The 16,537-nt window shown below is 39.8% G+C and overlaps 1 protein-coding gene across 7 annotated transcripts in view; it reads right to left on the minus strand.

Moving 5' to 3' along the window:
* GSTK1 (glutathione S-transferase kappa 1) overlaps positions 1–15,316 on the minus strand; it is a 55,639-nt gene extending 40,323 nt beyond the window's left edge. For 6 of the 7 annotated variants that reach the window (XM_087886475.1, XM_087886474.1, XM_087886476.1 and 3 more), the window contains exons 1-8: positions 15,023–15,316; positions 11,607–11,688; positions 6,908–7,036; positions 6,613–6,713; positions 6,156–6,191; positions 4,866–4,982; positions 3,754–3,847; positions 992–1,056 (exon numbers count right to left, since the gene is read on the minus strand). In XM_087886475.1, coding sequence (XP_087742601.1) covers positions 1,013–1,056; positions 3,754–3,847; positions 4,866–4,982; positions 6,156–6,191; positions 6,613–6,713; positions 6,908–7,036; positions 11,607–11,688; positions 15,023–15,193 — 774 coding nt within the window. In that variant the 5' untranslated portion in view covers positions 15,194–15,316 and the 3' untranslated portion in view covers positions 992–1,012. Of the gene's footprint in view, positions 1–88; positions 1,057–3,753; positions 3,848–4,865; positions 4,983–6,155; positions 6,192–6,612; positions 6,714–6,907; positions 7,037–11,606; positions 11,689–12,674; positions 12,774–15,022 lie in introns of those variants that run through there. The other variant, XM_087886477.1, reaches the window with a different exon arrangement.
* Between the last annotated feature and the right edge of the window lie 1,221 nt (positions 15,317–16,537).

Genomic DNA, 16,537 nt, shown 5'->3' on the forward strand with positions numbered 1-16,537 from the left:
CTTGTGCCTAAGAACAATGCACACTGGAGTGAAAGTAACACTACCCTAATTGCATGAAACTTCATCTGAATAAGAAGGCAGCAACCAGTAATTTTTTTTTTTTTTTAATTTGATTTATATGCCGTCCTTCTCCGGAGACTCAGGGCGGTTTACAATGCGTTAAGCAATAGCCTTCATTCTTTTGTATATTTTATACAAAGTCAGCTTATTGCCCCCACAAACTGGGTCCTCATTTCACCTACCTTAGAAAGGATGGAAGGCTGAGTCAACCTTGAGCCTTGGAGAGATTCGAACCAGCAGAAATTGCAGGCAGCTGTGTTAATGACAGGGTGCACTAAACCACTGTACTATCAATTTTCACAGCATCTCTCTCTCTCTGTCTAATGCACACCTATTTAGAAACTATTTCCCTTAATGACAAAGTTTCTGGAACAATGTTGTTGCTAAAGAAGGAGAGGAGGTAAAATGCAGTATTATATAAATGATGGTGAATGATGGTAATGATGGTGAAAAGTAACCTACTAATAATTTTACAGACAGGTGCTTTTCTCAACTAGACTTATTATAGCTCATTGCTGAGGTGGCTGAGGTAAAGGGTGAAAGACAGAGAAAATAATTCTTGCAGACAAGCATCCTGAATACTGGAGACTCCTAACGCATGGGAATTGTCAGTTACCTTGACCACCAGGTGACCGGTTTCATCTTTTGGGGGAATCATCAATCGCAGGTAACCAGATGTTATTCTACCAGGAACTGATCTCCTGGATCTTTCCATGACAATTCATTACCTTTAGGAGCCATCTAGATCCTGGTACTCAGTGACTGCAAGAAGGGGTATATAACAGCTCTCTGCTCTGAGACCTTCAATCTTGGCAGCCACATGGTATTTGAAGACAATTATTATGATCTTTTATATTAAGCCAGTTCCAATGCCAGTCATCTTGTAAAAGTAGGAAGGATATGATGTTTATAATTTTACTAGGTTGCTTACTTTTCTCATTGCTCCTGAGAACTAGAGCTTAGATGATGTGGGAACTGGCCCCAGCCACTTTTCTCCTGTGAAGAAAATCAATACCAAACAAAAAAATCAAATTCAGAAAACAGGTTCAAACCACAAATGAGGATAAATTTAATTACATCTCCTCCTACATTTCAAACTTTCAGATCTGAAACATTCCAAGCACAGAACAATTGCCCTCATCTTACTAAAGTATTCTAACCCTGTCCCAAGGGCCATTTAGCAAACACTTCTGGCAATACTGAAATGTATTTAAAATGTTTTGAACTTGAAATATTTCACACACCTCTAATTATTAGTACAAAAACATTATTGCGTTTGCTTTATTACCTCACAAGATCCAGTTTGACTCAATACTCCAGGCTGTCCAACTGTATTCAAGACTTGAGTCCAAAGTATGATTTGTACCTACTCTACTCTAACCCTAAAATACAGTATGAAGAAACAAAGATAGATGATCCTCTAATTATCTGAGAAATATTTATTGTGCAGCCCAAAATACCGCACTGTATACCAGACCCCAGAACTTTTATCAAAGGTTCTGAAAACTCTTCCAGAATTGAAAGAAACAGTTTGCAGCACATTTTACTACTTCTGTTATCCTCTCATATTTGATTAGTGGCATGACAGAAAGACATCCAAATGTAAAAGTGTAAAACATATACAAATCCCATTTATGCAGATCAACGTCTGGAATACTCCGGTGTGCTGGTTATATAAAAAGGTTATGATTCAGTTCAATTCAGAACACAATTGCAGGGATTCTTCCCATCTTATAAAGACACCCTCCCAAAGAGCCTGTTTGAGTTCAGAAGTCAGTCTAATCCAGTTCACATCGCCAGGTATTACATTTATTCAATGCGTAACTGCCTACAAGCCACTATTTGAGGAATCTCAGTCCAGAGTAGTGCTTGCTCACTTACTGAGTGCTTCTGTTTCAGTAATAAATCAATGAGGCTTAGATCCATATTAATGGTTATACTGAGTCTGTTTGATATTCTCAACTGGAAAATTTTGTGATGAAATTTAAATGCATTGGCCAGAGGATGTTTCTAGCCACTATTTCCAGCAGCTTTCTTCTAGTATCTCCAAAGCATTACTTGCTGACTAGTTGAAACTCTAGGTGATCTCACCCAATTTTAGACTGCTTTTGACAACTCAAAACTCTTCTGTTTCAAACAGTACTTCCAGATTAAAATGCACAGGAGGACAACCTTAACATTTTCACTTTAAAAAACTCTACTAGGTCAATCAAATTATAAAAACACCAAACAAATTGTTTCCCCTGTAAAGGAAGTTGGCAGTTTAGCAAAGAAATTGCTCTGTGCTGTATCTGTTCCAGGTTTTTCCCAATGAGTTTCATTCAGACTCCTTTGCTCTCTTACTTCTGCTATCTAAAGTAATTCCCAAAACCTAAAAGGAACTTGGATAAAAGCATCAATAGTCAGGAAAAAACTTCTTTCTTCCTCTTTCATGAGCTTTAGAACAAAAGTAGAATTATACAAAGGGTAAGTTACACCCTACTTACACAACGTTTAAATTATGAGGATATTTGACATCTCTTTGTAAATTCTTAAGACATATTTCTCTCCTTTTTCTTTCTAGTACTCAGTAAACACAACACTTATATAGGCCTCCTAAGGCAGCAGTTCCCAACCTTTCCATCTTGGTGGCCTGGCCCAGCATGGGGTGGGCGTGAGTGGCAGGCGCATGTGCACGCAGAGTTCCGTTGGTGTGAGCGCCAGGTGCACACACTTGCACAAATGGAGCAAGTGGAGGGTGCTTGTGCTCACGTGTAAAGCTCCACTTGCAAAAGCGGAAAGTGCTTGTGCACAAAGCTTCATTTGCATGAATGGAGCTTCACATGCAAGCACCCTCCACTTGTGCAAGTAGAGCTTCGCACACAAGGGTGCCATCAGCCAAGCAATGCAGGCTGGTGACCCCCAGGGGGAGGGCCTTCTCTGTGGGGGCACTTACCCTCTGGAATCAGCTGCCCCCAGAGATAAGGAGAATCCAAGACCTCCATGCCTTCCGCCGTTCCCTTAAAACTTTCCTTTTCCAACAAGCCGGGCTGGCCTAACAATGCCTTTTAAATGATTTTAAATTTGTATGTTTCTTAAATTTTTTGGCCAAATTGAGATATTTCCTTTTAATTTGTTCTTAATGTTTATATTATGTGTTTTTATCTGGCTGTACACCGCCCTGAGTTTCCAGGAAGAAGGGCGGTATATAAATTCGAAGTAAAATAAAAATAAAAATAAAGTACAAGCGTCCTCTACTCAAGTGCCCATTGCTCATGTGAGTGGAGCTTCGCACACGTGAACGCTAGCCCATTGCTTGTGTGGCCCAGTTTAAAACAGGCCATGACCTGGGGATTTGGGGACCCCTGTTTAAGGTCCTCAGAGATAGAGTAGGGTAATAGCAAGCTGTTTGAAGCAACAGGGAACCCAGCTGGATGATGTCAACTTGAGTGTTTTGAGAAAGCTAAATGGATTTTGGGGGCAACACTGTAACATAAAACAAAAACAAAAGCCAGAAGATAAAGGCAAACAACTTCCATATTGTTAAATGATAATAGCAGCAAAATATTTCCCCCCAAACCCAAGACATTCAAGATTTTCCTTTTTTTCATTTTTTATGGAAGTTACGAGCAAATAAAATCATCTTTTGTAATGTTTGGTCCATGATGGAACCTAAAGAAAATAATTCACAACAAAAATATTCACAACACTCACCCAAAACATTTCCTAGTAGTTCTACACGATCTGAACCAAAGAAAAGCTGGGGTTGTCCGTCAGTCTGGATAACAAAACATGGCACTCCAAATGCCTATTTGGGAAAACCCAACATAAGATATAAGTAGAAAATTCTGCTTCATCTAACTAGTTCAGGGTAACAGACGGAAACCAGAAGAGTTGCAATGTGTCAATTAGCTTCTGTATTAGGTGGCTGCACGTTTAACCTCCATTTCCCAAGGACAGTTTTTAAAATTTAAAAAACGCACATTATTGCTTCCCCCTGCCCCCCATCCAAGAACTGGGAAATGGGTCCAATTCACCTGTGCCACCACACCAATGCTATTTTGTAGGGAAATATGTTCAAATACCATCAAAATTCACCTGCTTGCCTGGATAAGTAGAAAACAGATCAAAAGCCATAAAAGGAAAGATAGATCAATTGCCACACTTGCAAAATCTCCCAACTTTAGGAAGTCTTTGCCTTTTTTGTCAACTTTTTGAGTGTTCTGAATATCACTGTTTTTCACAGTTCTGCCAGCCATCCAACTATCTATACTTTGGTAGGTGCTGGTGCATTTTATCTTAAACTATAAACCTTAAGTGAGATTAAGAAGCACATGTATGGTTGCTCCTAAGCAAACCCTACTTATCTCCCATTGGCTATAATGTGGATTATTCTCACTGCTTTTCACTGCAGCAATGTTGGCACACAAATATGCATCAGTCCTCATAAACAGATCTTACGCATTATTACACATCAATTCAAACTGATCTATATGTGGAATAGTTTTATAAAATAGCTCACTAGATGGAAGTAATAGGCAGTTACCTTGCTGCTCTGCTACATTATATTGTTATAAGGCTGCCCATCTGCCCTGCTCTTCATGAATTTGACAGCAATATTTCAAGGCTAGCTATGGATAATAATTACAAATATGCAGGAAAAACAAGCCAGAGGGTTCTGAGGGGATACAGGTCTTCTAAGGTGACTTCATTAGCCAACAAAGTTGCTCATCAGAGCATTAAAGAATTCAGCTTCCCAAGATCCTACATCTTTTTGAAAGTAGACTGTGACTGGAAGATATATTTCATAAAATATTGGCCCTTACCCCAAACTTCAGGACTTTGTCCGTTGTCTCTTTCAGGCGATTCTTCACCTCAGATGAGGTGCTCATTTTCAGAAGCTCCTGGCTTTTGTCTGAGGACAACCCTGCTTTCTCTGCAGCCTGAGGGGGCGGGAAAACCAAATATCCTAGAAGATGCAGCCAAGTTTATTTATTTATTTATTTATACTACATATTTCTTAACTGCCAATCTCCCAGGGGCTCTGGGCAGTGTAAAGTTGACTGGATAAAACCTCAGGCAGCTTTCCATGTTGAGAGACACATATACCACCTGAGATACCGTGACCCTGTCTTATATTTTTTTGAACCCTGAAATAAGTGCTTGGCCTTATTGCCATGCGCTCAAAAGCCCGATTGGACTTATTATCAGGGGATGTCTTATTTTGGGGGAAACAGGATATTATAAAGGAAAGAAACCGTTTGCAAAAATACCTAATACTGACACTTAACTGAACTGGAAACAAAATGGCCAGGAGCATACTAAACTGTGGCCCAACTCCAATTGTTCAACACCTTCTTTTTTGTTTGCTGGTACTGATTTAACTTCTGTTCTTAACTACTAAAATACTTAAATTTTCTTTAGACAATGGATTCCCTTTTTTCACATAAGACTTCTTTTTTTACTCCAACAGTAAGACGATAATCTACAGCAGTCCACAATCACAAGGAGTCTGGTAGCACCTTCTCTGAGCAGCAAATGTTATGAAAGGGTCTCAGCTTTTGTGAGCTGCAATTCATGATGAAGTATGATGAAATAACCTATTGCGTATGGAAGTTTATGCCCTTTCTTAAAATTTATTAGTCATAAAATTACTACCAGATTTCTTCTGGATTATTATTATTAGTCTCTCTGGTAAAATTTTCCTTCTCTCTCTGGGATTTCCAGAATCTTAGGCTGAAACTTTTCTGCCTTAAGATTCTAGGAATGAATGAATCAACCTGCGGAGTATTTACTGACTTTGAGATAATATTTCATATAAATTAAGTAGCATACAATTCTTTTAAAAACTAAACTACAGATTATATGGGCTTTAATAGTCTAAGTCCTAGGAAAACTGCATTTCCATGCATCACACCCAGTGATCACACACAAGTCCCCTTCTGCATGGACAGTGCTACAAGAGTTCCACACTTAGGACAGCAGGCATCTAAACACTCTCCAATTTAAACCTATTTCAGAATTATCCAGCCAGAAGCACAAACCAGCCCTTTTGCATCTAAACCACCCTGAAGGAGAAGAGCAAGAGAAGAACATGAAGAGAAGCAGAAACTTACTGCCAATATACTTTCTGGTTGAACTATGTCTTCATCCTGGAAAAACAAAAAATATGGCAACTGATTAATAAAGCTTGTGGATAAGATGGGCCAGGGAAATAGTGAGGGTAAGAAAACGAAACTAAACAAAAACTATGAAGGACAACAATGGCCTTTGTCTAAATCAAACTGGACAAATAGGTCCAATTTCCCTAATTTAATGTACCTGGGGAATAGGGAGAGAATGAAGAGGAAAATGAGATACAGCTGAAATTCTAGGCTACCCTATTCATTTAATTGGGTCTTAAAGAATATTTAAATTTCTGTAGACCCCCACGTAGTTCTGTATTTCGCTTAGTTGACTGACATGCATGCATGTCTCATTAAGATGATTTCAACTTTCTTGCCTAAGTGATCATCTGAAAGGATAGAGAAATGCCAAGAAAGATGCATATGTGTGCAGGACCTCAATACTTACCCTGGACCAAATGCGCATCCAGAGTTCTCTAGAAACAGGCTCCAGAAACTGAGGTTCTGCTATATCCACAGCAGTGATGAAACGCATGGCAGGCAGACTTCCTGTGGACAATAGAGACATACACAAAGGTGCACTAGAAAAGCTGTATAAATGCTAAAGGGGGGACAAACACACCCTTAATTTTAAGAGGACATATTTGACTTTCTACTTCCTGATGTCCTCCACATGGGCAGAAACCATCATTTCCAAAATGCCTAACTGGCACCAATTTGGAGAAAACAATCTCTTTCATTACCTTTCACTATCACAGAGTTTACGAAATCTTTCGGTAAATTCACTGGCACTTGGCAATACTTTGCCATTCGACTGACATCCTTTCGCATATACTCTCCTCTCTTGGGAAGCATTGCTGGAGGCTGGTTCCCTGTTGCAAAAGATTGCAATTCACAAAATATAATTTCAATAGTAAACCTTTAATTTTGTGTTTGTGTTTTATTTCTGTATTTATTACCATGGAGAGAAGAAATTATTTATTTTGTTTGGGTTTTTTTACTTTAAGAAATTCAACCGGCTCTTCCGGTTTGCTGTTTGTTGCTGCCAGACGTTCCTTTGGGATCGTCAGCTTCCACTGCCTGTCAGAGCCGCCTTCACAACGGAACGGCGGCTCGAAAAAACTCCGTTTCCATGAGGAAACGGAGATAGAGCCGGCAGGGGTGGGTAGAACTCTCTGCGGAGTCCCAAAAGTTTTTTTTTTACTTTTGGGACGGAGCGGATGAGATGCCCCGTATCCCCAGCCGCCGCTCCGGGCTTTGGGAGACCTCTGCTGATGCAGAGCCAGGCGTCAAAAGCAAGCCTGCAAATTTAACAGACTACTCAAAGAAAATGTGAGCTGGACCTGTAATATTGAACCGCAAGTATTTTACTGATTTTTTAAAAAAGAAATTACTTAAGAGAGAGGAGGAGAGGAAGGAGGAAAAAAAAAAAGCCTTTTAAAATGGCGTTGGCTGGAGGAGAGGCTTCCGTTTTCTATTACTACAATGTAGCGGAATAAATACCACTGGCTACATTTGTAGAGAAAACTTCGCTCCTGTGTCTTTCTCTCTTTTTTTTTTCCCTTGGAGACCTGATATTGTTGTTGATTGGAAAGAAGTCCTTTTTTTTTTTCTTGCTTTTTTTTAACAAAGCCTGCCTGGGTGGAAACATGGCACTGCGACTCATAAAGTCAGATAAACAAGAAGGGGGGGGGATCCCCCCACCAACAACTTAAAGGAACAAGTCTTAATTCTTCAGTCTCAGAAACCTGATTTTAATATAATAGAATTTTTTATAGAGGAGATTGAAAGAAGGGAGGAGATTGTGAATCAGCAATTTGAAAAATTTAAGCAGGAAATTAAAGAATTGGTGAAATCTAAGTCTGATTTTTTGGAGAAAAAACTTTCAAAAGTGGTTAATGGTTTTACAGGATTTATGATGCAGTTGGACACAAATACTAATGTACTAGAGTCTAAAATGGAAAAAATTCAAGATAAATTGGACAATAGAATTCAAAAAATTGAAAATGATTTGACAAACACTCAGGATAATAGCTTAGAAGAAAAATCTAAAATGGATGCTGATCAAAAGTATGGTAATGTAGAAAATCTGCAACAGAAGATTGAAAAAGAGATTTTAATGGTACAATATAATTTCACAGAATATGCGATAAGATTAAGAGGTTTGCAGGAAAATAATAGAGAGGATTTAAGGAAAATATCTTCTGAATTTCTAGCTGGGATTCTAAAGGTTCAACCTGACGAAGTGTTTTGTAGGATCGACAGAGCTTATCGAATCAACTCCTGGATTGCTAAGCAAAGGCAATTGCCTAGAGATGTGGTGATTTATTTTACAGATAAGGAAATTAGGAATAATATCGTTCAAAATTCCTTTAATTCTAATTTGCAATTGTATGGAAGAAAGATTTGGATTTATAAGGAACTCCCACCTAAGATATTGATGGAAAGGAAGAAATTTGGTTTTCTGGTGAATGAGTTAAAAAAGAGAAATATCTCCTACAGGTGGGACGCCCCAGTTGGTATTATATTTAGATACCAGGGAGAAAGATATCAGCTAAATACTGTTGAAAGAACGGAAGAATTTTATCAAAATAGGTTGAAAATGAATTTAACATCTCCAGGTATAATACAGGATAAGCAGAAGGAGCCGGAAATAAAGGTAAAATATCGAATTACAGAGACTGTACCAGATGAATTGCCTTTGGATTTATTGGATACCCCAGCTGGACTATCTACAAATTTGAGAGAAGAGGCATCTAATCTTAATGTGATGACTTATCAAGGCAAGGATAAACATGGAAACCAATTAGGGGATATACAAGGGATAAAAAAGAAATATGAGATACAAAAGCAAAACCAACAAGACCAATCTACAAAGCAGAATAAAAACCGACCAGATGATACATATTTTGTAGAAAGGGAACCAGGATGGAAACCAAACCCACAAAAAGAAAAGAAAAAAAGAAATAGGTGGCATAGAAATAGAAATTTCTAAATCAGGCAACAGTGAAGCCAGTGATTTTAAAATATGATCGATTATGTGTAAATACAGAAGAGGCGACGTATTGGTTAATATCATCCTGAGGTTTGTGGCAGATCTCTGCATGGCCGTAATCTGGGGACGTGAAACGAGCCTTAAACTGATGGATTTGAATTATCCATTTTGGAATTTCTTTTTGTGTTGATAAACATATTATATTATCTTGAATCACAAGGCAAGAGAATTATGCTGGGGCATGCAGAAGATCGGGTTGTTACCCACTACGATGATGGGAATTAATAATCCTGATGAAACCCACAATTATTACTATATGGAATATAATTATAATGTCACTCGGGTGGTTGTTTTTACTTTTATACATATAAGAAGATATTTACTACTGATGGGGGCAGATATGATTGAAGATCCTGAATAAACTGTTGCACCAGTGAGCTATGTTACCCGATTATGGATGTTGGTTCTACCAATCCAGTGGAAAGACCTCAAAGAAGATACTATATGGATTATAAATTTAAAGTCATTGTCTTTTCTTTTTTTTTATTTAGATATAATGGAAAATATAGACATATATTTTTAAGTAGTGTGGGCAGTGAATCAAAGATGTTAAGAAATGTTGTGTATGGCAATTTTGCATGATAGTGGGTGAATAAGCTAGTTAGTAGATTGACTAGTCTAAGAAAAGGGATTTTTAAGTGTTATACTTGGGGGACTGGAGGAAATGGATAGAGTGGAATAAATGTTAAACTAGATTTTATGGGGAAGGCCGCTTTGAAATGTTATAGTAATATATATAGAAGATTAAATGTTAAAGTAGGACTTATCGTATAGTTTTAAAGTGGAGAAGTTATTCTACAATGTCATAGTATAATGTCTTTTTTTTTCCCTTTCTTTTCTCTTTTTTGATATGTATGGATAAAGGGGGATGTTATAATATTAATAATATTTTTAGTAAGTAAAGGTCAATATCTAGAGGAGGGAGTAAGTAATCTGTTATGAATTAGGGTTTTTTTGTTATGAAGAAGTCACAGGGGGGATGGGTGGGGAGAGGGGGTTAGGGAGGGGGAGGGAGAGGGGAAAAAAAGGGGGGGAAATTTGTATTTGAAAACTTTTTCAATAAAAAAAAAAAAGAAAGAAATTCAACCAAAATTAGTTGTTACAGCCAAGTACACAGTTAACTGCGAACAAATCATACTAGACAGTGGCAATTCCCAACAGGATTGAGCATCAGCTGAGACCTTGCTCTCAACCCAGCAAAGCCTTTAAATAGGAAAATAATCCAGCTGCACTCATTTCTAATTACCTTTGGAAATTATCAATTTAATGATCTCATGGACAACAGAGACGTTCAAAAATGACAAGTTTAATTTGACACCTGGTGTTCTACTTTTTTTTCTCTTTGATATAAGGATTTTTAAATAGAGATTTTAAGAGTTTAAAAGCAATATATTGACAAAAAGGAAAAAGGATTAGGAAAGTTAGAAACAGAATAGGAAACCAGAGGAATCAATCAATAAATTTTCCAAATAAATAAATAAATTTGAAACATTTGCACAATTTGGAAAAAAAGTATACAATTAAATAATACACCAGTGAGAACAGAATTAAATCTATATTAGGAACAGAGATTCTTTGAATGTTGCAAATGAACACTAGAGGGGACTAAAGAACCACACATAAAGAAAAAAAACGGAAAGTGCATTTATCAATGTTTAAATGGTTTAAAATGGCCAATCCAGTATAAATTTTGAATTACTTGAAGAGTTCTTTAAAAATGGACCGAAATATTAATAAGGGAATTTTTTAAAAGAAACTTATGCCCAACCACATATATAGAACACAGAATAATAGAGTTGGAAGGGATCTTTGGAAGTCTTCTAGTCCAGCCTCCTGCTCAGTCAGGAGACCCTATACCATTTCAGACAAGTGACTGTCCAGTCTCTTCTTAAAAGCCCCCTTCTTAAAAGTGGGACTGAAAGTTGGCAAACGGGCCGTTTTCCAGCCTCTGGAGGGCTTCGGGGGGTGGGGAAGGCCATTTTTGCCCTCCCCAGGCTCCTAGAAAGGCTCTGGAGCCTGGGGAGAGCAAAAAACAGGCCTTCCAGTCTCACCAGAAGTCGGCAAACAGGTTGTTTCCGGCCTCCGGAGGGCCTCGGGGGTGGGGTGGGGAAAGCCCTTTTCGCCCTCCCCAAGCTCCTAGAAAGCTTCTGGACCTGGGGAGGCCTTCCCAACCCCCCCTAGAGGCCCTCCGGAGGCCAGAAACAGCCTGTTTCCTGACTTCCGGTGAGCCCAGAAGGCCAGAAAATCAGCTGGCGCGCCGGAGCTGAACTCGTGTGCCCACCAATATGGCTCCGCATGCCATACATTCGCCACGTTTGTAACTAGTTGCTACAGGAGTGTGTCTAATCTTCATCTAAGCTCAGTTGAACAATCAAATACTTACTTACCAGTTGCTTTCATTATCCCTGCAAGGAAAACTGGCCGCAAATGCAGATCTAGATTCCAGATGGTACGGTACCTGCAAATAATCTACAGAGATTACAGGGATTATTAATATTATTACAGGTGGTCTTCAATTTATGATCAATTGAACCCTAAAAGTGAGACATTTTGAGTTTTGCCGTATTTTATGACCTTTCTTGCCACAGTTTTTAAATTAATCACTGCAGTTGTTAAGGTAGCAACAGGATTATTAAGTGAACCTTGACTTTTGCTTGTCAGAAGGTCGCAAAAAGTGATCACGACACCAGAACATTGCAACCATCATAAATATGAGCCAATAGCCAAGTGTCTGCATTTTGATCATGCAACCATGGGTATGATCGTAATTGAGAAAAACTTTCATAAGTCACTATTTTCAGTGCCATTGTATAATTTTGAACAATCACTAAATGAATGGATGTAAATCAAGGACTACCTGTATTGAGAACTAGAAATCAGAAAATGTAAAGCAACATCTGTAAGATTAGACGATAAAAGAATCGGTGTGCTCCCACAATAGGAAAAGAGAGCTATCACAAATATATCCATTTTTCCTTCAGGAGCATAGAGTGGCATACACGGCATTCTTTCCTCCTATTTTTCCCCACAATATTTCTGTGAAGTAGGCTGATCTGAGAAGAAGCGACTAGCCTAAGGTAACCCAGTATTTCCATAGCGTGGGGGGAGTAGAAACTGGGCTTCCCTGCCCCTAATCCAATATTATAACCACTACACCACAATGGTTCCACATGCATCTATTTAAAGACAAGATGCCAGAAGCAAACAAGTTTTATCATTTGGCATGAACCTTCATAGGCTATACCCGTGATGGCGAACCTATGGCACGCGTGCCACAGGTGGCCCACGGAGCCATATTAGTGGGCACGCCAGCTCAGCTCTGGGGCGCATGCACGCGCCGGCCAGCTGATTTTCGGGCCTTCTGGGGCCACCAGAAGTAGGGAAACAGGCTGTTTCCTGCCTCTGGAGGGCCTGGGGGGGTGGGGGGGTGGGGAAGGCCCGTTTTTTTTTCTTACCTGGCTCCAGATCCTCTCTGTGTATCTGGGAAGGGCGAAAACAGCCTTTCCCACTTCCTTGGAGGCCCTATGGAGGCTCAAAGGGCCCATTTCCCCACTCCCGGTGAGACAGGAAGTGATGTTTTTTCCTGTCCCCAGCCTCCAGAGACTCCTAGAGAGGCTCCTACAGACTCCTAGAGAGGCTCCTACAGACTCCTAGAGAGGCTCCTACAGACTCCTAGAGAGGTTCTGGAGGCTGGGGACAGCAAAAAATGTCACTTCCTGTCCCACCGGGAGTTCGGAAATGGGCCCTTTGAGCCTCCATAGGGCCTCCAAGGAAGTGGGAAAGGCTGTTTTCGCCCTTCCCAGATACACAGAGAGGATCTGGAGCCAGGTAAGAAAGAAAAACGGGCCTACCAGGCCATCATGTGCCAGGAGCGGGGGGGGGAGGGGGTTGCACACACATGCGCGTGGGCACTTGCGCGCGCGACCCTCCCCCACCCCCCCTCTCCTGGCACGCGATGGCAAAAAGGTTACCATCACTGGGCTATACTATTGTAGAAGATCATAATATGTTCATTGAAAATCAGGTGTAAGTTTATTAGGATATAAATCCAGGAAAAGTAAAGTATCACAGGAACTAAACACAAACTGTGGCTATTTTTTTTTAAAAGCCCATCTTTATTATTTTAATAACTGGAGGGGGGGTATCTGTCATAAAAAAGAATGAAAAAAATCTATATTAGCAAAATAAAGAAATCAAAACATCACAGTAAACATAGCTTTCTTTTCCTAATAAACTAAGTTACCCATTTGGTTTACGTGCAAACCAGTTCTTTCACAGCAGGAATTAATATATTTCCCAGGTAAAATTGATAAAGTTTGGAAATAATGCTTTAAGATACCCCGGTAGTGGAAGCCATATTTTGTAATCATTCAAGATTGGAATACTTGTACACAGCATATAGGGACTGCAAAAATAGGGATCACCACTAGATGGCAACAAAAAGATTCTGAAACCCCTAAACATCTAGACTTGGATTCTAACAGACCAAATATATATACCATAACTGTATATAATGAATCCATATGTGATATGATCCATTTCCCACTTGACAAGAGTATTTTGAAATATTCATATATATCAGGATTTGCTTTCATCCAACTCAAGATAACACACTCCATATTTACAAATAGTTCCAAAATCCAATAATTCAAACTGAAGTCAGGCTTATCTGACTTATTGCTACACAGCTTAGTTTAATATTTCACTCGGATTCCCAACATACCACAATCCATATACATAGTGCAGACAGGACAACTGTTGCAATGTTTTCAGCAGTCACGGAAAAGTGGGTCAAAGTTGAAACTAAGAAAGTCCTAGAAGCTTTGCTGACAATTGGGGGGGGGAGAGTTTCCTTCTACCCCTTTCCCTTTTTTTTTCTAGGCTGGAGTTATTTCCAGATGAGGATTTTTTAGTATACTGAACATTATCCAGAAGTTGCAAACTTTTTGTCAAGGTCAACAGAGGCTTTTCCTACGGCTGGGGGAATCCCACAAAATTTCAAGAGTACAAACTTATTGGAGAGAGGAACAAGACAACCAGGGATCAAAAGATGGTAACTGTTAAGAAAAATAGCTAAATGGTGAAACGAAGAATACTAAAATCATAATCATAAGTTTATTTTGTCAAGCATATATAAGATAACGGGTAAAAGTATAAACATAATTTGAATACATGAAGAGAGTTAGTAAAAAGGAATATTAGGAGAGGGACGGTAGGCACGCTGGTGCACTTATGCGCATCCCTTACAGACCTCTTAGGAATGGGGTGAGGTCAACACATGGGAGGCTGGCCCAGCTGACAGAAGGAGGAAGGAGGTGCACTCCTTATTGCAAGATGCAGATAGTGTAAAGAGGTCCCGTTTGCAAAATGTCGTCACCCTGCGTTTATGGAGCTTCTCAATCATCCAGGTCATGGTTGTCCCAAAGGTGCTTTTTCCAAAAGGCAACTGGACTTCAAGAAAGGGCCGTTGCTCTCATGCATCTCCACATTAGCAAACCGCGTGACTTTACGGGACTTTAAACCAAGAAAGTTCTGGTCACCTGAAGGTGCAATTCACTGTACAGGAATCAAAGCTGATTTCTTTTTGTACTGCAGATTTACTCTTCTAAGTCTTACTGCGCTTATTAAAAGCATATTTTTTAATAAACTACCATTGCTACTGTTATCCTACTCCAAATCGCACCTAATACGGCAGGAAATCGGACTGAAGCCCGACGGGTAAGGCTCCCAAGCAAGGTAAACTCTGCTTGATTTGGAAGACACAAAGTAAGAGGAGGCGGCTCTGCTTTCACACGGCTTTTACCTCAAAGCCAAGCCAGGAGTAGGGGGATACGACATCGTAGAAACACTCCACCTTCTTCTTGCTGACCCCCGAACTCCCAGGCGCTGTAGCCATGCTCCGTCGGAGAGCCACGTTAACGAGGGAAAACCTGCGCGCCCACATACTTCCAAAGCGAAGGGACGAAGGCAACATCCCCTCCTCCAAGACGCGCTTTACGTCGTCACGTGCAGCTTTCGGAGCCCAACCCACTCCAGGGTTCCCTCTCGGCAAGCGGAGGAAGGCGGGGAAATGTCACTTGGGCGGCACCAGCAGCCGCAACCACAATAACAACGGCAACTGGCTTTGCTCGGGAGGAAGTCATCAGTTCCTTCCACACTTACGGGGGGGCCTGCGTGCAACAGTCGAAAAGTATCTGCACACACACGCACGCACGCGCGCAACCTTCGGGTAACAGTAACAGAGTTGGAAGGGACCTTGGAGGTCATCTAGTCCAGGGGTGGGCAAATGTGGCTCTTTTACAACCTGTGGACTTCAACTCCCAGAATTCCTGAGCCAGCTTGGCTGTCTCAGGAATTCTGGGAGTTGAAGTCCACAGGTTGCAAAAAAGCTACATTTGCCCACCCCTGATCTAGTCCAACCCCCTGCTCACGCAGGAGACCTGTACTAGAGATTCCAACTGCCGACCTTTCTGATCGGCAGTTCGCCCTTTTCCAGTTTTTTTAGATTTGAGAATTACGGGAGTGCGTAGTATGTATCTTTTAGATTGTACCAGGTTGAGGACAGTTTATTTCCCGGTCATCAGGTATCCAGGATTGTTAGTATCCCACAATCATAAAGGAAATGTCATTAAGAAATGAATTCTCTTTTTTCCCTGTTGTTTCACTTTTAACAATCGAAAGTGAACAACTGGTGGTTGGTGAGCAATTTCTAAAAACACCATAACACCAGTACTTTCTGTAATGTTTGCACCTCTGTTTCCTAGGCACGGAATGGCAAAAGACCTCTTACAACTAGCCCATCTGAAAATACCGCAAAGTAAAGTAACCTATGAGAATTTATGAGGAAGGCCATGTTTTGTTGATTTTGTTGTCTATTAGATTATTTAGTCTGGACTGTGTTTGATTTAACATTTTTGCCTATTCTTATGCTTTCTGTAGTTTTGTATCCCACCTAGAATCAATTGGAATTGGGAACCAGTAAATTTAAATAAATAACAATAACTATTGAAAATATTAGGAAGCATGTTAGACATAAGCAGCAACAGATGGATGAGCAAAAGAAAAGGATTTAAGCATTCAAAAAAAAACTCTACTTACAGATCAGAATTTCAGGCACCAATGACAATTTCCAAGATTTTGTGTTTTGTTTCATTAAAACGTCTTATTTTTTGCAATAATTTTATTAAAAATTACATTACACAAATAAAACTGATACAGTCTACATAGAGTAAAAATATATAAAAAGAAAAAAGGCAGAAGGAAGGAAGAAAAAAATAACCATCTCTTCCTCCTCAGCAAGAACAATCAACACCAACAA

The sequence above is a fragment of the Pantherophis guttatus genome, chromosome 2 (genome assembly GCF_059756535.1).
Source record: "Pantherophis guttatus breed Tessera chromosome 2, ASM5975653v1, whole genome shotgun sequence".
Taxonomy (NCBI): domain Eukaryota; kingdom Metazoa; phylum Chordata; class Lepidosauria; order Squamata; family Colubridae; genus Pantherophis; species Pantherophis guttatus.